Source organism: Carex rostrata, chromosome 26, assembly GCF_964058835.1.
Source record: "Carex rostrata chromosome 26, lpCarRost1.2, whole genome shotgun sequence".
Taxonomy (NCBI): Eukaryota; Viridiplantae; Streptophyta; class Magnoliopsida; order Poales; family Cyperaceae; genus Carex; species Carex rostrata.
The window spans coordinates 5,274,662-5,302,393 of record NC_135943.1 but is presented as its reverse complement, the minus strand read 5'-3'; the positions used below and the strand labels follow the sequence as shown (position 1 = coordinate 5,302,393).

Here is a 27,732-nt window from a genome sequence, read left to right as displayed (position 1 = left end):
GTGCATAGAGAGGAAAGAAAATCTGAGATGTAAATTTAGATTTTAACATATATTTTATTTAACTAGGACTATTTCCCCCTTACATAGAGGAAAGAAAAACTGATGTACTTCTAACTGGTATGAACCGGTACAGAGAACTGAGAGATGCTCCGAGTTACATTTTATTATCACTGTGCTTGAACATATCTAAGTCTTAATAATTAAATACATAAATTCACATTAAAAAAAAAAATCACTTTTCTCCTTTTGATATCCTAATCACAATGCTCCAGCTCCATTGCCATTGGAACACTGTCCTTGCGTTAAGCTTCTTGAACCAACCTATCACCGTAAGCGCGCTCGAGAGAGAAAGAGAGAGGATCAGAGGAGATTTGTTTAAGGATATTTATGAGAAGAAAAAGAGAGGTATTCCGGGAATTTGTTGGAAGACTGAGATTACAAATTTCAATAGTTCAACAGAGGAGCAAAAGGTCAAAAAGAGAATTCATATCACCTCAAGAGTTAACACAAATTTTGAGTTTTGATCCGGACCGCCCGATCTATTTTAACACGAATATTAAAGGAGAGAATTCATTCTATCTTAGATCGGATTGGTCCCAATTCTGATCAGACGGCCCATGATCTAACTCAAAATTTGAGTTACTTCAGAGGATCTGGCCTCGCAGAAAGAAAGAGGGGAGCAGGAAAGGACAACTGATTCCTTACAAGGGAAGGATCCGGACTTTGTGTTATTGTTGACACATAAATTGCCGTGACAACTGTTGTGTAATTGTTGACAACCGTTGTGTAACTGTTGACAACCGGCAACAACATTTTTCCCTCAACTGTTGTAACGGTTAACAATAGTTACAACGGTTGTCACCAAAACCCTGATTTTGTTTCCGTTGATATAAATAGGAGGTTTGGATTTGGTTATTCAACCTTCCCCAGCCACCAAGCAATTAAAAAAAATCATATGCAAAATTTATAACTTTTCGAATTTATTTTGTATTAAGTCAAGCGGTCAAATGTGTAAGTTTTTAAATTAATTTTAATACATTAATTTTTCAATATTTTTGCTACTTGATTTGATACTAAAATAACTCGAAAATATAAAAAATTTGTGTGTAAACGCATCACTCATAATGTAAATTGGTTTGAACGGTTTGAATTAGTCGTTCGAAGTTGATTTGATAGGTTTTAGAGTTGGTATTATATAAGCTGAAATGACACTGATGTTATATTAGCCAAATTCTTTAATAGTTATGTCAATAAATTCAATAAATGTGATATCATTAATTTTAGAGGAAAAAAATATGTAATTGCGTAATTCTTTAGGGGTATACATGAAATACTCTAAAATTCTGCCCTCTCAAGTAGGATAAAAATGATGGCCATTAAATTACACTTGACGACCCGGCAAACAGCCATTAAATTCTGCCTCTCAAGTAGGGTAAAGATGATGGCCAGAAGAATGGTAGGTTTACATCTCTTACTTCTCATATGCTTCTCATCCTTCCATCTTCCATCAAACAGCTTTGCCACAAATATTTGTGTCTACTTAATAAGAAAATGACTCACAATTGGAAAATTCCAAGTGTGGTCAACTCGGATAGTCTTCTTCCCCCATCTTATTTGAATTATAAATAGGATCATAGAAGAAAGCCATTAATTATAGATATCCTATTACAACACTTGAAACCCAACAAAATGCAAGGTTTACACCTCTTACTTCAGCTCATATGCTTATTCTCCTTTCATCTTCCATCAAACAGCTTCAACATAAATGAAACTGACAAGTTTGCACTTCTCTCCTTCAAGTCTCTCATGTCTAATGGCTCGTTCGAGGCATTATCATCATGGAATGGTTCTCTCCACTATTGTCAATGGCAAGGCGTAAGGTGCGGCAACCGCCATCCCAACAGAGTAACTGCTCTCTCTCTGGGTTCATTCAATTTGTCAGGCCATATATCACCCTCTTTGGGAAATCTCACATTTCTCAAAAGTTTGAATCTTTCAGATAACCAGCTTACTGGTAACATTCCAGCAGAGCTTTGTCATTTGAGTAGATTGCAAAATCTCAATTTGAGTTTGAATAACCTTGTCGGAAACATTCCATCAACTATTGGTAATTGTTCCAATTTAAAATTTCTTTCTCTGAGAAACAATAATCTCCAAGGAACCATCCCTCCACAGATTGGTTTCCTAAAACTACTCCAAATATTGAGTCTACGTACAAATAATTTTACAGAATCTATCCCAAGCTCCTTAGGCAACCTTACGCTTCTATCAACTCTTGATCTTACTGAAAATAAATTAGATGGTTTCATCCCTCCTTCACTCGGCCAACTAAAGGCTCTCAAGTACCTTTACCTCATTCAAAACTATTTGTCAGGCAAGATACCACATACCATTTACAACCTCTCAGCAATGGTTGACTTGAGATTGAGTAGAAATCAGCTTGATGGAAATCTTCCGTCAAACTTTTGTGATGCATTTAAGAGCCTACAACGTCTACAGTTGAATGAAAATCAACTTAATGGTCAGATTCCAATATCCATATCCAATTGTTCAGCCTTGACTGTGATGCAGTTAACCTCCAACAATTTCAGAGGCACAATACCAGATAATATAGGATTTTTACAAAACCTTTATTGTCTTCACTTGGGTTTAAATCAAATTAAGGCCACTGGTAATGATTGGAGATTCCTTGATTCTTTAGCCAATTGCACATTTCTACAAAGATTGGATCTTGGAGAAAACCAACTTCAAGGCATGCTCCCTCGTTCTATAACAAATCTCTCTACTAGTCTTATCTATTTAGCACTTCACAGAAATCCAATATTAGGAAATATTCCTGCAGAGATAGGAAAACTAACCAACCTTCAATACTTATTACTAGGTCTAACATTTATTGATGGCATTATCCCAAAAGAAATCGGTAATCTCAAGAATTTGGGATTGTTATACCTAGAGGGAAACATGTTATCAGGTGAAATCCCATCAACTTTAGGTAATCTGACCCAGATGAATTCGCTCTATCTCGAGAACAATGCATTCACTGGTAGTATACCGGAAGAATTAAACAATATGCAAGTACTAACTACCTTGAATCTTTCAAATAATAAATTGATAGGCTTAATCCCAAAGGAACTCTTCAATCTTTATTCACTTTCTATCAGCCTCGACTTGTCAAATAACTATTTGAATGGATCACTACCACCAGAAATTGGTCATTTAAACAATGTAGCAAAAATTGACCTATCAAATAACAAATTATCTGGTCAAATTCCTAGCACAATCGACAAGTGCCAGCTACTTCAAGTATTACATCTTGAAGGAAACCAGTTGAATGGGCCTATTCCCTTCTCTTTGAGCAACATGAAAGGGTTGCAAGATCTTGATCTCTCCAACAATTCTTTGTCTGGCCCTATACCTGAATTTGTTGGTAAGATGAAATTTCAGCATTTGAATATTTCTTTCAACAATTTTGAGGGGGAATTGCCGAAAGAAGGGGTTTTCAAGAATTCTAGTGCAGTAGACATAAGAGGAAATTCAAAACTTTGTGGCGGAGTACCAGAAATGCATCTACCCAAATGTGTTTTAGATAGCCAAAAGGAGAAGCACTACTCCAAAATTATCATTGTACTAACTTGTTGCATTGGTGGCATTATATGCTTGTGTATAACCATGTTTTTGATATCCCATTTTTGTTGGAAAACGGGATCTCAGAATAACCCCCTACCATTTGTTGCCAAAAATTATGAGTATCAAAAAGTGTCATACCATGATATTCTCAAGGCCACAGATCATTTTTCATCAGAGAATCTAATTGGAAGAGGTACCTTTGGAGCTGTTTACAAAGCTCCGATGAATTTTGAGAACGTGACAACTGTTGCTGTCAAGGTACTAAATCTCAATCAACATGGTGCTTCTAGAAGTTTCTTCTCTGAATGTGAGGTATTAAGAAAAGTCAGACACAGAAACCTTATCAAAGTTTTAAGTTCCTGCTCTACCACAGACCACCATGGTAATGAATTTAAAGCTTTGATTTTTGAGTTCATGCCTAATGGCAGCTTAGAAACATGGTTGCATCCCGACATGTGTAAAGTCAGGCCATTTAGGAGTCTCAGCCTCATCCAGATGCTGAATATAGCAATCGATGTTGCAACAGCTTTGGATTATCTTCATAACCATGGGCCCACTCCAATCGTACATTCTGATCTTAAACCAAGCAATGTGCTTTTGGATGAAGACATGACAGCACATGTGGGTGATTTCGGGCTTGCCAGATTTCTGGTTCAACCTGATTCTATGTCTTCTCTATCGACAGGAAGTACGGCTGGACTTAGAGGTTCCATTGGTTATATTCCCCCAGGTACAAGCTTATTCTTATGATAAATTAATTTTGTGTTTTAATATTTATAGGTATAAGTAGTTATGGTTATGGACCAGCTTACATTATAGTGGGTGTGTTTATTATTTATTTTAACTTTGTTTTACCCTATCACGGTACAGAAATAATAGCTTCCACATAATCTGTATTGTCTCATATGGTCTTTTAATTGATATGTGAATAGGAAGTTAGCACAAGCTTTCAGAAGGTCAAATTAAAATCAGTCCATCTAATTAACATTGGATTGAGAAGAAACAACAACACTAAGTTACTGATCTTGGTGAATAATTTGTAGAAGGGTATGATTGTAATTTGTTATTTTTTTAAGAATATGGCATGGGAGGTCAGGCATCAGTTGAAGGAGATTCATACAGCTATGGCATTCTAGTGCTTGAGATGTTTACTGGCGTAAGTCCCACCGACGAAAGATTCAGAGATGGATTGAGCCTCCACATGCATGTTGAGATGGCTTTCTCTGATCGTGTTACTGAGATTATCGACCAAAAATTGTTCGCAGTCAATGATGGAGAATATAATGCAAATGTAACAGAGAATGTTCATGATTGCTTGGTTTCGGTGATTCGATGTGGTCTCTTGTGCTCCAAGTTGTCTCCAAAAGAGCGCATTGGGATCGGACTAGTTGTCAAGGAGTTGAATTGGGCTCGAGTGAAGCTGCTGAGTTGAGAATTGAGAGATATCAAAAGTCATAAATTGAAGTTCATGAGCTATGGAATTCATATTGAGTATTGTTATTAACATTACCTGATCACTGTTAAGTACATATGATGTCTATATTTGTATACAAATCCGTTGATGGAAATTTAGATACATTAATTGGATAGCAGACGGCCACTGGTAAACCCAATAGTGATATGTGTGTGTGATTGTGGGTGCGCATGCGCAATTAATATGTTTATCTTGTTGACACCAAAGTGCATGCTTCTTATGAATAATATTCTTACTCTTTTTCTTTTTAAATAAAAATTACTTCTGGATGTCTTCAATTTAGTCAGAGAAGGGAAAAATCTTGATATATATCTACTTTCATGATGCATGGGTATGGTTTTGATAGAGATATCCAAAGCCATCCCCACTAGTCTTGATTTTATCAATTGGACGCTTATTCTATGAACAGATAAACTCCTCCAATCTGAGCCTGCTACATTTGGATCCTCCCTTTTTTTTTTTTTTTTTTTTTTTTTTTTTTTTTTTATTTATATAAAAAAGAAACACCCCCTCCCCCCCCCCCCCCCCCCCCCCCCCCCCCCCCCCAAACCCACTCCAAAGCTTGGATTCTCCAGATAGAAATAATAAAATCACAACGTGTTTTGCAATTAGAACACATTAGAACACAATCAATCCAAAATCCAAAATAAAATAGCAAACAAATTTAAATCTTACAGTTCTGAAGTGATGACATCGTTAGACGAAAGCGTAAATACTGATCATCAATGGTTTTCCTCATACCTTATGATGAAGACCTTAGACGTTTTCTTTTACTTCTCTCTTTCAGTAAAATAAGCGGACAAAATTTATTCAGAATTGGGATGTGTTCAAATAAGAGAAGAGGTTTTTTTAATAACTCTGAGGCAACTTTTGAGACCAATATATTTTATTAATAGCAATTTGAATTTTTTTCATCAAAAATTCAGATACCTTTTTATAAATTCTTTAAATGAAATTGGTGCACAATAATAACATAGGCCACATAATAAAATAAAAAACTAACATCTCCTCCATATGTTTTGAGAAAATATACAATTTATACATATACATTATCTCATGAGCTAGCTTTTAAAACTAACAGTGTGCCAATTTATTATTTCTCATCATGTCAACAGAGGGTGTGGATCTCATGTAAGTAACTCAAATTTTGAATATGAATTCAGACCGTTTGATCATAAACTAAATTTTGAATTTGAAGTTGAATTCAGACCGTTGGATCTCCTGTAAGTAACAGTGTGCCAATTTGGTCTAAGTTGAAATTTACGGTGCCCTATTAGTGTTCATGCCAAAATTAATCAGATGATTTGGATCCAAATTCAAATTGTGTATTACTTTAGAGGATCCAAACTCGTCAATAAACACACACTTAGTGATCAGGACCATAGAAGAATTTCCCAAAGTTTCTCTCTCTCATACACACACACATACACAATATTCTGTTGTGATTTTGCAATAAAAAAGGGACGTTACAACACAAGTAATAGGCTGTCTTTGAAAAGTAAAAAGAAAAAAGAAAAATTATCACTGGTTCACTTGGTAAAACCTCATGCCATATCCATGACATGGAACCAGAACAAGAGAAATCACACCATACATGCCTTTGCCTTTTTTTTTTTTTTTTTTTATTATCAGTTTTGCTTTCTATAAATTACCCAAGAACTATAGTTTCAGCATGAATCAATTTCGATACCTCCGAACTTTAATTTTACACGCAAACAATTATTGAATTTAATGATGAGTTCAGTTTTCTTCAACATCTCATATTTAGTTTTAATCTTGCAAGAAAAAAAATATGAAATTATATTACGGGTTTATGAGGTATTGCACCACTAGAATCTGGACTTATAGTATGGATAAAAAAAGTAATTGCATGGATATGAAGTGTCCATACAGCAAAATTAACATTTTTGACACAGTGAAACTTGTTGCATGGGTATTTCCATGCAACAAGTTTGGTGTTTACCCCTTATATTTACCCATGCAACGAATATTTGATGACCCGTGACCCGCCAACAAGGCTAGAAAGTATATTTTAATGAATGTCCATGGAACAACTCATCTCATACCCATACAATAAGTCTCCATAATTTAGACTAAACAGTTGCATGGGTATGCAACAAGTTTCGGTGATGATTTGAGAACTATTAGTTGCATGTACGGGACTACCCATGCAATAAGTCTCCAGAATTTAGATTAAACAGTTACATTAGTAACTCATTGCATGAGACTACCCATGCAACAAGTACTGAATTTCTGGACAGTGCATTTTCTATATATATTTGACATCTCCCTTCAAATTGAATCAATTCTTGTAAATCATAGCAATAAATATTACAGCAGTATAATTATTTGTTCACATCCTAAATATTGTTCACATCCTAGTTAAAAAGTAAATGAGATAAACAAATAATTAGGAAACTTAAATTGTAGAATCTTAAAATTTTGGTCTTAAGAATAAACCTCATAAAGTAATAATAAAAATACAAAAGCCTTCACCAAATTGCCATGCAACACATTACACAAAAAAATTACCAATTAATAACCATCTTCAAGGTTTAGGCTAAAACCAAGTCCTTCCTCAATTTCTTGTATGTCATACTCTTACTCCGTGTTATAACCTTCATCACCTTCATCACCTTCCTCTATAGGTTCTCGTTATCCGCCACTGTTGGTGAAATCTCCATCGTATCGTCTACTAGTTCGAACTCGTTTTCTCTAATTACCACATTGTCCCAATTAAAACCCTTTTCATTTGGTTCCAATACCGGATTATCCGTTCTTTCCTCTTGGTAAAATTTAAGGTTTTCATCAGAGTCCTCCTCGACACGAAAAAATGATACTCCAAATTGTTGCAAGCATGCCTATATGTCAATTATCAGAACACAAGTCATCATGTAGAGTTGTTCAATGGATTAAATCACAATAAATTACATAAAAACAGTAAGTTGACAATTTTTAGCTGCTAATTTTAAGGAATTCCAATAAATTAAATTAAAAAAAGGCTCGAAGAATATGCACCTAAATTAACATGAAGTTATCCGCAAATTAGTAGATCTCATTACTTAATATTTTGTTAAATGTGAACTAATCAAACAATAAATCAGTGTGTTATAAAACACTTACTGAATTACATCATGAGTTTTGGCCAAATTAGAACCAACCATTTTTGTAAAACCTAAGACCAAAAGTATCAGACAGGTCAGTCAGATAGAGATTTCTTTTATATTTATTTATCTTTTAAATGACAATATTAGATATCAGGCATAATTCCATTTTGCATTTGATGCCATATTGCCATGGTCTGGTATGGGCCGTACTAGATACAGGTATCAGATTTTATTACCAGTTAGATTTCTCCTTTTTTAAACCATCTTCATAGGTTTCTTCCCTTCTCAATTTTGGCCAGTATTCCATAAATACCCGTATATTCTCAACACTATTATTTTTAGGAGATTCATACACTCTGAAATTAGGGCATTATATGATTCTGGTAAAGGCCAAAACCTAAGAAAACAAATTGATCAGAGTCGAGTCAGATTTGCCTAAGGTCAGTCATACCAGATTCTTTCATTTTGCTATCAGCAGATGGGCCCGATTGGGATCAGTCTCCAGTTGAGACTTAATGTTCAACTACAACTTGAATGGTTATGGTTTCCAGTCTGTGACATAACATATAGAATTGGGAGGAAGCAAAATTACACTTACTTTAGGTCTAGAGCTGCTGCCAATCTGAGGATACTTGAGTACAGTCCAATCAAAAGCATAGTCATACTGATACCCTGTTTATAGAAACATTTTATCAATCAATAATGTATATTTTATTCAACGAGTGAGGCTACGATATGTATAGCGCATGTTTGTTACTTGATTATGAGTATGCAACAATGCTTTAACCTAAAAAAGAAAGCTTAATTATGAATTATGTAGTAGTGCTTTAACCTAAATGGTTCATGAGCTGTTTAATTTTCCAACCCTTTGATTGTAATGTTTGGGTGAGACAACATAATTACATGAAAATGAAATGAAAAATTCAAAGAAAAATAGTAGCTCATATGTCCCACAAAAGTATCAGAACTATAGAACCAGGGCATCAAGTACCCAATACCCAAACCAAAGAGCACTGTCATAGTCAAAGTTGTTGCATTAAAAAGCAATTAGTAGCTTTTAACTACCATATCTGGGCTGATTTATGCTAGGGTAAATTATATAGGGATGGAGAAAGGAAAATAACTAATTCAAACACTGTACCAAAACTTGAAAAATGTAACCTTATTTGTGGTTATTTAATCAATTTAGTTGAGATTCTGGACTGATAATGTCTTTATCATTTCTTGATATCTCTCAGTTAACTACTACTTATTTTCATTGAAGAGAAGAAAAATTATATATAAATATGTAGGAAAAAGAAAGATTGAATTTGAGATACAGGAAGGTTGTGATATATACGAACTCCTGTTTTGTACTTTTCAAATATTGACTAAAAATCAATTCTTTTATTGGATCAGTATTTAGAAACCAATCGAAGTTTGGGGAACCATTTAATTTACCATTCTCATTTTTAAATCAATGTGTGGAGTGCCGATCAAAAGAGAGGCAGGAAGAGGGCAAATTAGTGAATTATTTTCGTGGGCCTGTTTTTCCTTCTGCTACACCCCAATTTGGATGGAACGAATTTTGTCCGTGTAGAGTAAGCAGTTCACTCTGGCAGACTTTTCCTTCCTCCCGACTTTATTTTGTGGAGCAAGTTCCGTAGTTTTCACCCGCGCTCCCTTTCCTTCCCCTCCATTCCCCCCAATTGGAGCACACCCTTAGAGGGACCATTAGACATCAGAGAAGCTCAAACTTTTTCTATAATAAAGCTCTACCCTTTCTTATTACTTCAAATCCAATACAAACTTCAAAATAAGAAGATACATACAATTCAACAACTCTACTAAACATCAGCAGTCCTCCAGTTTAGTAAAAAAATTGCTGAGTAAATGCCGCACTATTCACTTGACATATTTGATAAACCAATCTAACATGTCCTTTTCTGCTTCATCGGCCTTCTCCACCGCTGTTTTGTCATCAACATCATAACGTATCGTCCAACCATGTTCAGTGCCCGGAAATATTTTTACATGGCTATCAACCTGTCATAATTCAAATAGATAACTAGATTATACTAATGCATCGATTATCTTATAATAATTTTTTTCTTCGATGGTAAACTATTTAGAGTCAGTAATGTTTACACCAGCAAGCTATTAGTCAGGATCATAAAATAGAAAACAACAAAATTACACAATTCACCTCAGGTTTCGATGAAAGAATTTCAGCAAACTCTTTAGCCATCTCAGGAGGGCAGGCACGGTCTATCTCTGCTCCAAGTATGGAAATGGGTTGTTTTACATCTGAAATTAATGACCCGGCCAAACAAAGTAAGGGAAGATTGAACAAAATGTACACTTCATAATTGTCCTCATGAATTAAATAAATCATGATAAAATATGAGAATTAAAGGTACCTCTAATATCATCATTAATAACACATGCAGGATGGATCAACACTGCTGCATTAATATAGTCATATTTTGCTAACATCACCACTACCTTGGCTGTTATTATGAAAAGGTAAAAATCCAAACCTTCAATTAAGCAGGGAAATGGGTTACTGTACTTATAATTGCTGGTACACAAAACTATTGACATTTCAAATGGTAGTACTGACTAAATCCTTCACCAATTGCAATTGACCTCTTTTGTTCTTTCAAAAACATGTGTAATGGGTACAGTTTGAAAACATACCACCCCAACAATAACCAGCTGCTCCTATTGCAGAAAACCCCTTCTTTTTCAGCGCTTCAATTACCGGCTTTGCTTCTTCAAATCCTTGTTCCTTTATTACATAATTAATACAACATATATTTTATACATAAGAATATTAAGATACTTGATGATAATTCTTGTATAATTTAAAGAAAAGCTTGCAGTTTCTGATTCTGGTAATTTATAGAGATAGGTCATACTGGAAAATGTCCCTGAAGATGTTACTGAATGAAATCCTTGGATAAATATTTCATAATTGTAGAAAGATAGTAACAACGGGCCACTCCACATGTACCGGGAGAACCTGGAAATATCATGTTTATCATACTATTGAGAAATAACCTGCATAGCCCACAAATTTTCTGGAAATGTCATGTATATGCTAGGGATAACACAAAAGTATTCTAGGTACCTCCTTATTCCACATTATATTCAATAAGGTAAAAAATATCCAGCCCTACATCACTTTTCCTCTCTAATTGCTGTGTTTCTTGATAAAACAGTAGAAGGGTAGTATATTAATAATTGTAGTATTTATTCTTTCCCAAACAAATAGTATAAGACTTACCATTTTATGCTTGTTTATCCATTCATCTATTGAAGTTTGTGTTTCCATAGTTTCAGGTGTAGCAGGATCTCCATGGAGAAAGTCAGGGACTACCACATAAAATCCAGATGTGGCCACTTTATCTGCTATGTTCCTAATTACATATATAATATAATATAATATAATATATGTAAAGCATTGAATCTCCAATAAGCTACTTAAAGAATATTTATAAGAAATTTGATCATCCGCTAGCATGACGCTGATTAGCCTTTGCGCTGCTGTGCTGGTATGTACTATACAACTTATGGTAATCCCTTTTTGTTTCATTTTTATGCAAATTTGCTAAATAAAGATGCCTTTTAATTGAAAATACTTTACAAAAACAATTAATTACCTGAAAATAGGTGCTTCATATCCTGCAAAGAAGACAGATAATTTCGATTAGAATTGCCCTTAGTTTTACTATGACAATAAAAAGGGAAAATTAACTGAAAATTTCATTGATTCCTAAAATAGCGAATTATCCGAGCAGTTCAAAGTTCAAACTAATACTGGAAATCTAATTCTTATGCTTGAGCTATAAATTAATGGTTCCATTAAAGTTGTTCTATTTGAAATTTGAAACTATGGTTCTACTTTTTTGTGCTGGAAATAACCTTATTCTTGCATGACTGCACATTCCATACTTGCTCCTTCATATTCTACTTCAAAAGCACTCAAACAACCTTCCTAATACAGACTCCAAAACAACTCAGCATGGAGATTTAAATTTATCAAGGTTATGAACGAAAATTGCCAATTCAATTTGGAAGTGTCTACTGAGTATTATATAGCATGAGATGATGAGAAACAGCAAATAGCAAGTATGCCAATTTTACCCTTTTACACTCTTCTAAGGGCTAAAGCGTGAAGACGCGCTCATTAAGGAAAATTGTTAACAGAAAGTAAAAAGAAAAAAAATACACAAAACCAAGAGGAATATACCAAATATATCGGAGATGAGAAGGATGGCGAGCTTAGAGTCCGGTGAACCGGTGATATAAGTCTTCAGACCTCCCAAATCATGTACCATGTGTCCCTTCCCGCATACCGGATCAAGGGTGGGAGGGTTCTGACAGCACTGGGAGGTCGCCATAAGTTTGTAGTGAACAAGTGTCAACAAAAGTGCTTTTTACTTTTTATGGAGGAGATGGAGAGCATTATTAATTAATTAGTCGTTTAATTCGATATTGACTTAGTTAAACTACTGTCCCATCTATGAGATATCTCAAAGTTTGAGTGTTTTTTTTTTGAAAATATCAACCAAATGCGTTCTGCGCGAACTCAAAGCACAAATAATACTTGTCCCGAATAGGCATCAGACACGTGTAGAGAAATAGAATAGAGATGGAGTTGTTTATTTAATTTTTATTAAAAGCTTGACAGTGTGGCTGCCTAGAAGAAGAAGAAGAGAGCATTGTTTATTAGTTTAATTAGATAAAGGGGTCCATTGCATTGGGGTAGAGCCGCAATTTTTATATATAAGAAAATTGAAAAACAAAATATTAAAAACGAGAATGGATCTGTGAAAATTTTAAAAACAGGAAGGGGTACACGACTCATGGCGTCCCTGAGGGACGCCATACCAAATTCAAGTCCGACGAAAAAAAAAAAAAAAAATTTTGAAAAACCAAGGACGCCATGGCATACCCCAGTCCAAAAATTTCAGCAAAAAAAAAAAAAAAAAAAAATTAAATTCCAGGGACGCCATGGCATATTCAGTCTCATATACAAAAGCTGAAAATAAAACTTTACTTAGCGTTTTTCATCTGAAAAAAGAGCTTTCGTGAGATTTGTATATGGGACTAGATATGCCATAGCGTCCCTGGAATTTAATTAATTTTTTTTTTTTTGCTGAAATTCTTGGGCTGTATGCCATGGCGTCCCTGGTTTTTCAATTTTTTTTTTTTCATCGGACTTGAATTTGGTATGGCGTCCCTCAGGGACGCCATGAGTCGTGTACCCCTTCCTGTTTTTAAAATTTTCACAGATCCATTCTCGTTTTTAATATTTTGTTTTTCAATTTTCTTATATATAAAAATCACGGGGAGTGGAGTTTTCAGAGAAAAAAGATGGAATTTTTTTGCCACGTGTGGGTGAGCTGAAATGGTGTCCGAATTCGATTTTATAACTAGGAGGCGGAGATACTTGAATTCACATGAGTACAATTGAATGAGACTCTCATCCCATTCCAAAATTGTTCTATTTAATTTGGCACAAATAATACTGCCTCCTTTGTCATTTTGAACAAGGACCGGCTGAGAGTAAATCTGAGCCGTCCGTTTCAATTATGTAGAGTCAGGTATCTAAGAGGATACGGATCCGAGATACTTAAGGTCGAATCAGTGGCAATTAATGCAATTAAGTATTTGATTCCATCTTATTTATATTATAGATATTATATTATAAACATAAAATTTTAACAATCAAAATCTTATGCAATTAAGTATTTTTAATGTTGAATCAGTGGCAATTAATTAATTAATTTTAAACTGTTAATTTTTTTAATTCATATAGAGTGACTTAAGGTCACAGTGGTATGGTATGATCAAAATCTTAGTCATGTCAACTATTTGATTCGTTTTTTAGATTTATGTTTCACATGATTTGATGAAGTCGCAGATTGAATAGGCTGAAGTAGATCTGTCAATGGATATGGATAGGATAGGATAGAAGTACTAAAAAAATAATCTTATCCATATCATATCCTTATTAATTAAGAATTGATCTTATTCTGCCATATTCTTACCTCGATAAAATTATCAAGTAACGAAATGACAATCGATGAATAACGAATAACACTAATATAATAATTAATTTGATTATAATTTACAAATAGAACATCAAAACTTATTTATTTACACATGTAATCGCATTGCTAATAAATATAGATAGAGCTAATTTGATAGAAAAAAGAGAATCATGAGGCACAATTATACAACGTTGGATTTAAATTTAAGCTGTATTTTAAAATAAATGTTCATATTGTCATTTTTTGAAGGCCAGATGGCAAGAAACCAACCGACAATACATTTATAAAAAGTTATTTACAATGGAATGAACATAAACATTATGAACGTTCACAGTTCAACCGGAAAGCATACTTTCAGATTGATGTGTTCTACATTTTATCTGTTTGATTTGGCATCTAGAAAAAAAAAATCAGCGTTTTTTTAGCTATGTAAATGCAAGGAGATGGTTCATTTTTTACACTTTTTTTTTTAGAGAGAGAAACTCTACTTATCCAACTGTAAGCAAATAAGCAAACATCATGTCTAGAATTTATCGACTGTTTTACAAAGCATTATCACACCATCAGTAAAGCTCAACCTTTTTTATTACTTCAAAACTAATACAACGACATTCATAAAAAGAAAATATAGTTCAACAACTCTACTAAATATGAGCAGTCCCCCATTTTAGTTAAAATGTGTCCAGTAAATACTGAACTTTTCACTTGACATATTTGACAAGCCAATCCAGCATGTCTTTTTGTGCTTCTTCGGCCTTCTCTACCGCTGTTTTATCATTGACATCATAACGTACTGCCCAACCATGTACAACGCCCGGAAATATCTTTACTTGGCTATCAACCTGTCATAATTCAAATAGATAATTTGATTATACTAATGCATCGATTTATCTTGTAACAAATGTTTTCGTCAATGCTTCAATGGTGAACTATTTAGAGTGAGTAATAGTTAAATCCAGCATGCTATTAGTCAGGATCATAAAGTAGCAGAACTCATAACAAAATTACATAATTTACCTCAGGTTTTAATGAAAGAATTTCAGCAAACTCTTTAACCACCTCAGGAGGGCTCCACTGGTCAATCTCTGCTCCAAGTATGGCAATCGGTTGTTTTACATCTGAAATAAAAGTTTGAAATAAGGGTCAAGAGAACTTTATCAAGATCATGCTTTTCAAGAAGATACTAAAAATCTGAAGTGCAGATTGAACAAAATGTACACGTTATAAGAGCCAATTTATAGTTGTCCTCAGGAATTAAATAAATCACGACAAAAGATGAGAATGAAAGCTACCTCTAATATCATCATGAGTAAGTGGTCCAGGATGGAGCGAAACTGCTGCATTAATGTAGTCATACTTTGCTAACATCACCACTACCTTGCCTGTTATTATGAAAAGATAACAATTCGAACTTTCAATCAAAGTAGGGATATTGGTTACTGTACTAACAAATTAATCAACAATTACACTTAGATAGCTACCAACGCTGGCAAACACCAAGCTATTAAAATTTGAAATGGTAGTACTGGCTAGATCCTTCACCAATTGCAATTGAACTCATTTGTTCTTATTGTAAACATGTCTAATGGGTACAGTTTGAAAACGTACCGCCCCAACAAAAACCAGCTGCTCCTATTGCAGAAACCCCCTTCTTTTTCAGCGTTTCAATTACTGGCTTCGCTTCTTCAAATCCTTGTTCCTTTATAACATAATTAATACAATATATACATTTAGACATAAGCATATTAAGATGCTCGATGATAATTCTCTAAAATTCAAAGAAAAGTTTGCAGTTCAGATGCTGGTAATTTGTAGAGACAGGTTGTACTTGTACAAAAAGACGTCTCCAAAAATGTTACTTTATGAGAAACTGAGATAAATATTTCATAATTGCAGAAAGATAGTAAAAATGGGCCATTCCACATGTACCAGAAAAACCTGGATATATCATGTTTATCCTACGAAAAGTTTGCAGCTTCTGATGCTGGTAATTTGTAGAGACAGGTTGTACAAAAAGACGTCTCCAAAAAAGTTACTGTACGAGAAATTCAGATAAATATTTTATAATAGCAGAAAGATATTAAAAATGGGCCAATCCACATGTACCAGAAAAACTTTGAAATATCATGTTTATCCTAGGAATAAGAAATAACTTGCATAGCCCACAAATTGCAAATATGGTCATGTACTGCCTTATTCCACATTTTACTCAACTAGATAAAAAATATCCAACCCTACACTTTTTCTCTCTACATATAAGAGAAATGGGGCTAATTGTTGTTTTTCTTGATAAAATAATAGAAGAGTTTTACAAGATATTTGTGGTGTTTTACAAGATATGAGACATTTAATATAATTTGCAGTCACATACCGTAGGGAATTTTTTATTCTTTCCCAAAGAAATAGTATAATACTTACCATTTTATGCTTGCTTATCCATTGATCCCGTGAAGTTTCTATTTCAAGAATTTCAGGGGTAAGAGGATCTCCATGGAAAAAGTCAGGGACTACAACATAAAATCCAGATGCAGCTACTTTATCAGCTAGGTTCCTAGTTATATATAAAATATATGTAAATCATCAAACCTCCAATAAGCACTTAAGAATATTTACATGAAATTCATTCACAAGCATGACGCTGATAAATATTTGCGCTGCTGTGCTGGTATGTATTATAAAACATATGGCAATCCCTTTTTGTGTCATTTTTACGAAAATTTGCTAAATAAAGATGTCTATTAATTGAAGATACTTTACAAAAACAATTAATATACCTCAAAAGAGGTGCTTCAAATCCTGCAAAAATGACAGATAATTTCAATTAGAATTGCAGTTAATTCTATTATGAGAACAAGAGGGAATATCAACTGAAAATTTCATTTATTCCTGCAATAGTAATTTGTCCAAGCAGTTCAAACTAATACTGGAAAGCTGAGTAGAACTTGGGTGTTCTTAAGTTCACTAATTTTTTAGTGAGCTTAACTCTAAAACCTATCGGAATGACTTCAAATGACGAATATATACAGTTGAAACCGATCTACTTCACGAGTGATGTGTTTACATGTCAAATTTAAAAAAATTCAAATTACTTTACTACAAAGTCAAGCGGTAAAAAAAAGAAGGTTTATAAGGACACCCTAGTTCTTTTTTCATTAGTTTTTGACCGATTGACTTTATACTTAATTAATTCATTTTTTTTTTTAAATTTGACATGTCACTCATTTAGTATATTGGTTTTGACGGTTTGGATTTATCGTTTGAAGTCAATCCGATAGGTTTAAGGACACCCTAGTTCTACTCCAGGAAAGCTAATTCTTATGGTTGAGTTATGAAATCTATGCCTACGGGATTGAAATAAAATGAAATTTATGGTTCCCATCAAAGTTGCTCTGTATTAAACTTGAAACTGTGATTCTTTTGCTCAAAATAACCTTCTTTTCTACTTCAGAAGTATTAAGCAACCTTCCTAATACAGACTTGAAAACAACTTAGCATGCGCACCTCCAATTAATCAAGGTTATGACCGATGCAAATTCAATTTTTTGGAAGTGTCTACCAAGTATAATATAGCATGAGAGATATCAAATATGCCCCTTTTATCCTTTTATCCTCTTCTAAAGGCTAAAGCGTAAGACACGCTTATTGAGGATTTGAGGTTATATATGCCAAAATAGAAAGTTGTAAACAGAAAGTAAAAAACAATAAAATTATAACAAAAAAGCAAGAGGAATAAGAATAAAAAAACAAAAACAAAATACAGGAATATACCAAATGCATCGGAGATCAAAAGGATGGCGAGCTTGGATTCCGGTGAACCGGTAATATAAGTCTTCAGACCTCCCAAATCATCTACCACGTGTCCCTTCCCGTAGACCGGGTCCAGGGTGGGAGGGTTCTCACAGCACTGGGAGTGTAAGGTCGCCATAACTTTGTGGGGGAACAAGTGCCAAATAAACGTGCTTTTTATGGAGATCCCGGAGGCAGACTTGCCCCAACTACTGTCCCGTCGAAGTGCTTTCTGATAGGCTTGTTCGACAAGCTATGGAATAGTAAGAGAAAGGTGAAAATTGTTGTTGAACCCGGAGTATACAAAACAAGATGTGGACCATGTGAGTTTATTATAGGTTAACGTTATTTTGATAATTTTAACAATAATTTTTTTACAAAATTCAAATAAAATTGAAAATGGGAAAGTATATATTTTAGGTGTGCTATTAGAAATAAAAATGGGCTAACAGTTAATTTTTATACAAATTAAGTATAATTTGATGATGCATTTAGAATAATTAATTTCATACCGTTGAAATTTTAGACATACTTGATGTATGGTAAAGATTTGCTAAATTTCATTATTAAAAAAAAGTATAATATATGGATAATACATATCATGTCTATTTGAATTTAAATTTAAGCATTTGTTAAAGATTATTAATCTCGTCAAAATAAAAAATTATCAACCAATCTCTCATGTACAATATTTATTCTATTTTTAGAGCATAAGACACTTGTCACTAGATTAAAAACTAGATTAAAAACTAATTTGTCACTAGATTAAAAACTAATATTTATTCTATTTTTAGAGCATAATACATATTTATTCTATTTGTCACTAGATTAAAAACTAATTTGTAAAAAAATATTTTTATTAAGAATGAAAATTGATATAATCAAATAAAAATAAAAGCCATCATCTGCATTTACTAAAAAGAGCAAATATGTAGAAATAATTTAAATAATTCCTACCACATATGACTAGTGACATCTAAAAATTAAAGGTTCATTTTATTTAGAAAAAAAAAATATTGAAATAAAAGAAGCACTGTGTAGTTTGAATTTCGAAAATCAACTCCACCGTACTATCCACCATCAATCCGTACTATGGATTCATTTCTTCATTTTCAAAGTTCAACTAGTAGATCTAAACTATTCAATATGATTTTCATATGAAAATGTACTTAGAGATTAAATTTAAAATTATTTAGAACTTTTTTACTATGCAGTAAAAAAATATAAAATATGACCTGATTTAAAAAATCTAGACCACTGAAAAGTAGTGATTTTTAACCCATCTAAAAATAGTAAGAAAATCTTAAGAAAGAAGAAGTAAAATATGATCTTTAACTACATTTTAATATAAATATTATATTAAACGGTTCAAAAAACTATTTGAATTTTAAAAATATAAATACAAATTTATAGTACGGATTCGATCAGCACTTTACAATATACCATAGCCTCACTATTGTTGAATTCGGATCCAGTAGGGTACCGCACAAGGGAATCTTTTGGAATGATTCTTTAATTGGTGGATCCGGACCGTTATTTTAACTTGGCACAAATCTCAAAGCTCAAAAATACTGCCCCTATTACGACCCGAATCTCAAACCGTAAAGTGAGAATCATCCTCTACAATACTACATAGGATACGGATTCACTATTGTTTCCCACCCGAGTTATAAATTTATAATTTTCAGCCGTTGAACTGTGAGGTGAAACGTGTTCACGGAAGTTTTTAGGAGAAGCATTATGTCGTCATGGCTGAGGTCAAAGCACAAAAATACTGAGTCAAAAAGAACAAAGAATTTAAGTTGAAAATTGAGGACGGACTTGAGAACATTGTTTAACAAAAGTTGGGAGCGAGTTTTATTGGACCTATTTTAGGTTTAATTAGCTATAACACCTTACGACTAACATCAAGATCTGTGTGCACGTGAATTGATATAGACTTGCACGAATTTTAATACAGAGTGCACAATTCTTGATGCAATCGGATGGTCACTACACCCATCGAACTAAAGTAGGTCCAATGAACACTTTATTATGATATTGTTAACAAAAGTTGCAAGCTAGCGTTCATTATTTAATATTTTGTTTATTATTATATTAGTAGTTATATTTTAATGTTTTAATATTTATGTTACAAGTATGACTTCCTCTACTATACCTTGGGCATTCTTATTGTATACATGAATAGCAGCTCACAATTGACTATATTTTTCAAGTTACATATAGATCCCTATTAATTTTTATTACTGTCAATATAATAAAAGAGGAGGGCTAAAATGACTAGTTCTTATATATATGCATCATCTTGCCTCACATTCTTAAATTTCGTTTTTAAAGTCAAAATAATTAATCCGAACTCATCAGCACGACTGATTCCAGGGAGGCACATGAATAGTAGGCCTTGGATAGCTCACCCTTATATGACCCTAGATATATATATTTTGTTGTATAGTTCTAGGTTAGGCCTTATGGTTGGTATCCGAATGAGATACTTTTAACGTATTATACTCTGACCAGACTGTGTACTCTGATTTATATCTATAAACTCGTTTTATATTAGTTATTGTCTTGATTGTCTGAGTGAAATGTTAATTGCCTTGTAAGCATACGCGGTGATTGTATGCTTACGGCGGGGCACTGTCACGACCCGTGGTCGCGGGGTGTGACAATTTATTTATTTACACGAGTCATTTTATTTTATTTTCATTTACTTGATTTATCATGTTTTGTTATTTTGTTTGATGAAGTATTACAAGTTTATAATAGTTGTTAAAATTTCTGTTTTTGAATTAAAACTCTGACAAACAGTGTATATACTTCGTTGATTTTTTAAGACATTTTAAAATTTCATGTGTGGATTATAAAATGAAATAATTATAGACTATTAAATAATTTAATATGAACTTGTACCCTTGTAATTATAAAATGAAATAATTATAGGCTAATTAAGTAGTTAGGTCTGCATAAAAAAAGTAAAAAACAAATATATATATACTTTCAAGGTTATAATTTATTATAATTTTTCTATTAATTTTCGCAATTGCTTTACAAGTATCATAAAATTGCTCTCAAGTCAGCAACACCACATCGTTTCCATTAGCTCCAAAGTTGCCATTAATGGAGTCAGCTATATATCATATATTTGAATCATAAGCTGCAGGATGGGTGTGCTTTTAAATACTGCTCATTCCTGTCAAAAAAATATAATTTAAGAAAATCAGAGCGATGAAACATGTACTGCTCATACTCTAGCAAAATCCCCATTTTTTTTAGTTAGCATTTAAAAAAAAAAGAACCGAATCAAAATCCTACCAACAAGGTCCATCCGTCTATCTATTCATGATCTGAACGATTATGATTAAAGTATGAAAAAATACTTGATTTACCGCAAAATCCCGAATTTTTTTTTGTTAGCATTAAAAAATAGGAACTGAATCAAAATTTCCGCCAATAAGATCCATATGTTTTGTTGGGTCCCTTACTCATTCCTCTTGTTTTCTTTTTTATTTTCTGTTATTTGTAATTACTAAAGTTTGTAGGGTCTTATTTGTAAAATTTGTAAAGACTCTAATAAATTTCAGAAAACAGAAAATGGAAAGTGTTTTTTTTTTTCCGACAAAAACTTGATCTATCTCCTCTTTGATTTTCTCTCTTTGAAACCCTTGTTTTTCTCTACAACTGGTATCAGAGCATAGAGAATCCTGGTGCTTCTGTTTTCTGATTTCGTTTTGCTTTCAGCGTGCTACAGTGATCCGCGAGCTACAGTGAACAGTGATTTCGTTTCTGGTTCGCTGCTCTCCTTTGTTCCACGGTGAGCTGCGATTTTGGGTGTCTTCTCTGTAGACCGCATGGGTGAACCAAGATCCCTTTGGTTAATTATGCATTGATTGCTGTAAGAATTATTTAATCAGAATTTTTTAGTATTTGGTGCATCAAAGTCTCGGTTTAGTGGTGATCTAAATTTTTTTTAAATGGAGGAGAGTAATAGTGGTACTATGATCAAGCTTATTTCGTCCAACTATTCTATTTGGAAGTCTCGTATGGAGGATTTGTTGTATTGTAAGGATGCTTATGAACCCCTTACGGGTACAAAACCCGATAGTACCTCCGATGCGACTTGGAAAATTTCTAATCGAAAGACAATTGCCATAATTAGACAATGGGTTGATGATTCCGTGTATCACCATATTTCAACCGAAACCGAGGCTAAAATTTTGTGGGAGAAACTTGAGGGTTTGTATGAGCGCAAGACAGCTCAAAATAAGGCCTTTTATATTAGAAAGTTGGTTAATATGAAATATCAAGAAGGGTCTTCGGTGTCGGATCATTTGAGTCGGTTTCAAGATTGTGTAAACCGTTTGTCTACCATGAAAATGGTTTTGGATGAAGAGTTACAAGCCTTAATTTTGTTGAGTTCTCTACCCGATAGTTGGGAAACTTTGGTGGTGTCTTTGAGTAACTCGGCACCGGATGGTGTTGTGACCCTAGCCATGGTAAAAGATAGCATGCTCAATGAGGAGTTGAGGCGTAAGGAGTTAGGGATCACTAGTGAGTCTTCGGCTCTTGTTACCGAAAATCGAGGTAGAAGTACTCATAGAAACTCTCATTATGATGACAAGCGGGATAAGTCAAAGAAGAGGTCAAAGTCTAGAAAGGGAATTATTTGTTATTATTGCAAGAAGCCCGGTCATATGAAGAATGAGTGTCGGAAATTGAAAACCAAGAATGATGGTCTTAAGAGAGATCAATCTAGGGGTAAAGGCGGTGATGATGAGAAGGTGCATACCACCGCCATTGCTTCCGATGGAGAAGTATTCATTGCTTGTGATGAAGGTTTTGTAAATTTCACTAGTCAAGACTCCACTTGGGTAGTGGACTCCGCGGCCTCATTTCATGTCACATCTAGATGTGACTTGTTTACTTCCTACAAGGAGGGTAATTATGGTGTTGTAAGAATGGGGAATAACGGAGTTTGTAAAATCTCCGGAATTGGAGATGTATGTGTGGAGACTAGTTTGGGATGCAAGCTTGTTCTCAAGGATGTTCGGCATGTGCCGGATATGAGGCTTCACTTGATTTCGGTTGGTGCCCTTGATATTGACGGGTACCAAAGTTGCTTCTTTGGAGGAAAATGGAAATTATTGAAAGGGCATTTAGTTGTTGCTCGCGGATCCAAATCCGGTTCGCTTTATGTGACTCAAGTTAAGGTGTGTGGTGTAGTAAATGTTATAGAGTGTAACTCAACCGATTTGTGGCACTTGCGGTTGGGTCACATGAGTGAAAAGGGTATTGAAATTCTTTCAAAAAGAAATTATGTGCCTAGTGATGGTACTTCTCTCACTTCATGCACACATTGTTTAGCGGGCAAACAACATCGTGTAGCCTTCAAAAGAAATCTCACAAGTAAGAAATCGGGTTTGCTAGATTTGGTGCATACCGATCTTTGTTCAATGGGAGATAGAACCATTGGTGGTGCTCTTTATTTTGTGACATTTGTGGATGATCATTCTAGAAAATTGTGGGCATATTCCCTAAAATCGAAGGATCAAGTATTGGATGTGTTCAAGCAATGGGTTGTGGAGGTTGAAAGAGAAATCGGTCGGAAGTTAAAGTGTGTTCGGTCGAATAATGGAGGACAATACCGTGGTCCTTTTGAGATATTTTGTAAGACCAATGGTATTAAACTTGAGAAAACCGTACCTAAAACTCCACAACAAAATGGTATAGCCGAACGGATGAACCGCACAATTTGTGAGAGAATCCGATGCATGCTCTCTCATTCTAAACTTTCAAAAGGTTTTTGGGGTGAAGCTTTGAACACCGCGGTTCACTTGATCAACCGTTCTCCTTCACATGCATTGGACGGTGATATACCGGAAAGGGTTTGGAAAGGCAAAGAAATTTCTTATGATTATCTTAAGGTGTTTGGTTGTAGAGCATTTGTGCACATACCCAAAGATGAAAGGTCAAAACTTGATAGCAAGACCAAAGAATGTATTTTTTTGGGATATGGAAATGGTGAATTTGGGTATAGATTGTGGGATCCAATTGAAAAGAAGTTAGTAAGAAGTCGAGATGTGGTGTTCTTTGAACAAGAAACCATTGAAAATGTGCGGAACCTCGACAAGGCGAAAACCTCTTCAAATAATTTTGTTGATCTAACTCCTATTTCAAATAACAACCTAAATATTGAAACCAATCAGCCAAACCTAAGCCAATCAATTGAAACAAATGTTCCACAAGATGAGAAGAATGACTCTCAAACCGAAACCTCTTCAAATGAGGTTCCACAAGTGCAAGAAGTAAGAAGATCAACTCGAGATAGGCGGGCTACTACAAGGTATTCTTCTAATGAATTTGTTTTGCTTGTAGATAGTGGTGAGCCCGAATGCTTTGAAGAAGCCATATTGCCGGAGCACAAAAGTGAGTGGTTGGAAGCCATGCAAGATGAGATGAAATCTTTGCATGAGAACAACACTTTTGAGTTGGTGGAGTTGCCAAAAGGCAAGAAAGTGCTCAAGAACAAATGGGTGTTTCGGATTAAATCCGAGGGTCAAGAGGCAAAACCGAGGTACAAAGCTCGGTTAGTTGTGAAGGGATTCGACCAAAAGAAGGGAATTGATTTTGAAGAAATTTTTTCGCCCGTGGTCAAAATGTCCTCAATTCGGGTGGTGTTTGGCTTGGCCGCTAGCTTGAATTTAGAGGTGGAACAACTAGATGTCAAGACCGCATTCCTCCATGGTGATTTGGAGGAGGAGCTCTACATGGAGCAACCCGAGGGTTTTGAGAAGAAGGGGCAAGATCACTTGGTATGCAAGTTGAGGAGGAGCCTTTATGGCTTGAAACAAGCGCCTCGAAATTGGTACAAGAGGTTTGAATCTTTTATGTGTGACAACAAATTTGAGAAAACTAATTCCGATAATTGTGTTTTTGTGAAAAAGTATTATAGTGGTGATTTTATTATCCTCTTGCTCTATGTTGACGACATGTTGGTCGTTGGAAGTGATTTGACAAAAATCAAAGCATTGAAAGAGAGGCTTGGGAATGAATTTGCCATGAAAGACTTGGGTGCGGCAAGGCAAATTGTTGGGATGAGAATCACTAGAGACCGTAAGGATCGGAAGCTTTGGTTGTCACAAGAGAAGTACATCGAGAAGGTACTTCAAAGATTCAACATGAACAAGTGTAAACCGGTAACATCTCCTCTTGCTAGTCACTTTAAATTATCTCATGATGGCTGTCCTAAAGATGAAAATGAGAAGAATGAGATGAGAAATGTGCCATATGCCTCGGTTGTAGGCTCTTTGATGTATGCAATGGTGTGCACGAGACCGGACATTGCTCATGCCGTTGGTATGGTAAGTCGTTTTCTTTCTAATCCGGGTAAGGTGCATTGGAATGCCGTTAAGTGGATTCTCCGGTATTTAAGGGGCACAACCAATTATTGCATTTGTTTTGGTGGCACAAACAATCCGGTATTGGAGGCATATACGGATGCCGATTGGGCCGGTGACATAAACTCGAGGAAGTCTACATCCGGTTATTTGATTTGTTTTGGAAACGGAGCCGTGTCATGGCAATCTAAGTTGCAAAAGTGTGTTGCACTCTCTACTACCGAAGCCGAGTACATAGCCATTACGGAAGCATGCAAAGAGTTAATTTGGATGAAAAAGTTCTTGCATGAGTTGGGTGTTCGGCAAGAGAGATATGTATTATTTTGTGATAGTCAAAGTGCGATTCACTTGAGCAAGAATCCGATGTTTCACTCTCGCTCCAAACACATTGAGTTGAGGTATCATTGGATACGTGATGTGCTTGAGAGCAAGGAATTGGTGTTGGAGAAAATCCACACGAGTGAGAATGGTTCGGATATGTTGACAAAGTCGATACTGTCATTGAAGCTTGAAGTTTGTTGTGAGAAGGCGGGATTGGTTGGAGGACACGCTCCATGAGTCGGGAGGAGGAGTTTGTTGGGTCCCTTACTCATTCCTCTTGTTTTCTTTTTTTATTTTCTGTTATTTGTAATTACTAAAGTTTGCAGGGTCTTATTTGTAAAATTTGTAAAGACTCTAATAAATCTCAGAAAACAGAAAATGGGAAGTGTTTTTTTTCCCGACAAAAACTTGATCTATCTCCTCTTTGATTTTCTCTCTTTGAAACCCTTGTTTTTCTCTACATGTTTATCTATTCATGATATGCACAATCATAATTAAAGTATGAGTTGTGTGTTCTCAAGATTAATTACCATTATACTTTAATCATAACTGTTCATATCAAATACTAAGTGAAAAGAGCAAAATGAAAGAAAATAAAATAAAGTATTTTCGTTTGCGTATTTGTAAACTAAAAATTTTGAAATTCAAATTTTAAACGGGTATACGGGTAGGGTACACGGGTATATGGGTACGGGCACGGGCACGGGTACACGGATACACGGCCACGGGTATGGACAGGTACGGATACAATTCGGTCCGGATATGGTCAGGTTTTTGCTCCAAAAACTGTGACTGGCCCATTTTTTACCCTTACCTGTGTACCCGTTTACCCGACCTATACCCGGGCTCAGGTACGGATACCCCGGGCATAGGGCACGGGCTGCCCTAGGCCGGTTTTGTCAATACACTACCTAGCATGAGCTCCACCTCTAAATTTACTATTCATACAAAACTACAAATTTTAAATTTGACAGCATGGGCCATACTCTAAATCAAACATCTCGTACCAGGTGGCGTCTTTGTGAAACTTAAATTTTATATAAAGATGTTTTGAGTTAGGATCGGTATTAATATTACCTATCAAAAAATTTGAGAGTTTTAGGATCGGTAGAAAATTTCTACCAATCTTACTACTAATATAAGAACGGATGTACTTTTTTTCTGTTAATTTCTACCCAAAAAAAAAAAAAAAATTTCAATTCATGTGGCAAAATTTTCCATTTTTTTCTCAGAAAAGTCACGCTCCAATGCATTTCCGTACAGGCGGACAGTTGTTGAATCCCTTTCTCGGCAGTCGGCACTAGATGGGGAATTCGTATCCTCTGAGATATCTAAAATTTGCGTGACTTTTATGAAAAATTCCAACCGTTTAAATACGTTCTACACGAATCTCAAAGCACACATAATACTGACCCCTACATCACCCCGAATAGGCACCGGACACGTGGATCACGCAAAAGTAGACAGACATATCTCAGAGTATACGCACTCCTAGATGGGACAGTAGTTGGACTAAGTCAATATCGAATTAAACGACTAATTAATAATGCTCTCCATCTCCTCCGTAAAAAGCACTTTTGTTGACACTTGTTCACTGCAAACTTATGGTGACCTTTGGTAAACGGTCCGGGCAAAACCCGGGCACGGTTATGGACATCACGGGTACACGGGTATAACGGATTGGGCATCACGGTTTTTTTTTTTTAAATTCTGCCCTGCTCTTTTAATATCCGTGTCCGTCACGGGTTCGGAGGCAGGACGGTCCGGGTAGGGGGGCCAGGCGGTCCGGTCCGATTTTTTTTTTCTCCTATTTTTTGTTTTGTTTTCCTATTTTTTCTGTTTTTTTTTCTTTGAAAACCAATAAATTGTAAATCCAAATTCATACCAATTAAAATTTATTTGACATGGTTGTATACTTGAACTCAATAATTTTTGTTATAATTAAATATAAATAAAAAATTTCTTTTTTTATTGAAATATAA

General features: G+C 34.7%; 3 protein-coding genes across 6 annotated transcripts; 1 reads left to right on the top strand and 2 right to left on the bottom strand.

Moving 5' to 3' along the window:
• Window positions 1–1,644: 1,644 nt before the first annotated feature.
• On the top strand, window positions 1,645–5,374 carry LOC144544604 (receptor kinase-like protein Xa21). The gene is made up of 2 exons (XM_078293145.1): window positions 1,645–4,357; window positions 4,704–5,374. Exons 1-2 carry the CDS (start codon window positions 1,690–1,692, stop codon window positions 5,057–5,059), a joined length of 3,024 nt encoding a protein of 1,007 aa, XP_078149271.1. The 5' UTR covers window positions 1,645–1,689; the 3' UTR covers window positions 5,060–5,374.
• A 4,570-nt stretch (window positions 5,375–9,944) lies between these two features.
• LOC144544383 (endo-1,3;1,4-beta-D-glucanase-like) lies at window positions 9,945–12,672 on the bottom strand. Of its 2 annotated transcripts, XM_078292887.1 has the most exons (7): window positions 12,443–12,671; window positions 11,853–11,874; window positions 11,477–11,609; window positions 10,888–10,978; window positions 10,608–10,697; window positions 10,394–10,494; window positions 9,945–10,233 (listed from the first exon to the last, which is right to left on the bottom strand). In XM_078292887.1, exons 1-7 carry the CDS (start codon window positions 12,591–12,593, stop codon window positions 10,093–10,095), a joined length of 729 nt encoding a protein of 242 aa, XP_078149013.1. In that variant the 5' UTR covers window positions 12,594–12,671; the 3' UTR covers window positions 9,945–10,092. The 2 variants fall into 2 exon arrangements, with proteins under 2 accessions (XP_078149013.1, XP_078149014.1); XM_078292888.1 differs by lacking the exon at window positions 10,608–10,697 and having other exon boundaries at window positions 12,443–12,672.
• LOC144544381 (endo-1,3;1,4-beta-D-glucanase-like) lies at window positions 9,945–18,264 on the bottom strand. 3 transcript variants are annotated; one of them, XR_013508213.1, is made up of 8 exons: window positions 18,018–18,264; window positions 17,024–17,045; window positions 16,668–16,800; window positions 15,858–15,948; window positions 15,542–15,631; window positions 15,267–15,367; window positions 14,840–15,091; window positions 9,945–9,978 (listed from the first exon to the last, which is right to left on the bottom strand). XR_013508213.1 is itself a non-coding variant. In XM_078292885.1 (7 exons), the coding sequence occupies exons 1-7, from the start codon at window positions 18,172–18,174 to the stop codon at window positions 14,951–14,953; spliced, it is 735 nt and encodes a 244-aa protein (XP_078149011.1). In that variant the 5' UTR covers window positions 18,175–18,261; the 3' UTR covers window positions 14,757–14,950. The 3 variants fall into 3 exon arrangements, 1 of the variants encoding a protein (XP_078149011.1); XR_013508212.1 differs by having other exon boundaries at window positions 9,945–9,996; window positions 14,860–15,091; XM_078292885.1 differs by lacking the exon at window positions 9,945–9,978 and having other exon boundaries at window positions 14,757–15,091; window positions 18,018–18,261.
• Between the last annotated feature and the right edge of the window lie 9,468 nt (window positions 18,265–27,732).

Bases quoted from the DNA above. Each gene is read 5' to 3' on its own strand.
- LOC144544604 (XM_078293145.1), top strand. From the start codon at position 1,690: ATGCAAGGTTTACACCTCTTACTTCAGCTCATATGCTTATTCTCCTTT. The intron at 4,358-4,703 runs GTACAAGCTTAT...TATTTTTTTAAG, and splicing joins CATTGGTTATATTCCCCCAG to AATATGGCATGGGAGGTCAG.
- LOC144544383 (XM_078292887.1), bottom strand. From the start codon at position 12,593: ATGGCGACCTCCCAGTGCTGTCAGAACCCTCCCACCCTTGATCCGGTA. The intron at 11,610-11,852 runs GTAATTAATTGT...ATATGTAATTAG, and splicing joins TATGAAGCACCTATTTTCAG to GAACATAGCAGATAAAGTGG. The intron at 10,495-10,607 runs GTACCTTTAATT...CATTAATTTCAG, and splicing joins TATTAATGATGATATTAGAG to ATGTAAAACAACCCATTTCC.
- LOC144544381 (XM_078292885.1), bottom strand. From the start codon at position 18,174: ATGGCGACCTTACACTCCCAGTGCTGTGAGAACCCTCCCACCCTGGAC. The intron at 16,801-17,023 runs GTATATTAATTG...ATATATAACTAG, and splicing joins TTTGAAGCACCTCTTTTGAG to GAACCTAGCTGATAAAGTAG. The intron at 15,949-16,667 runs GTAAGTATTATA...TATGTTATAAAG, and splicing joins GGATAAGCAAGCATAAAATG to GAACAAGGATTTGAAGAAGC.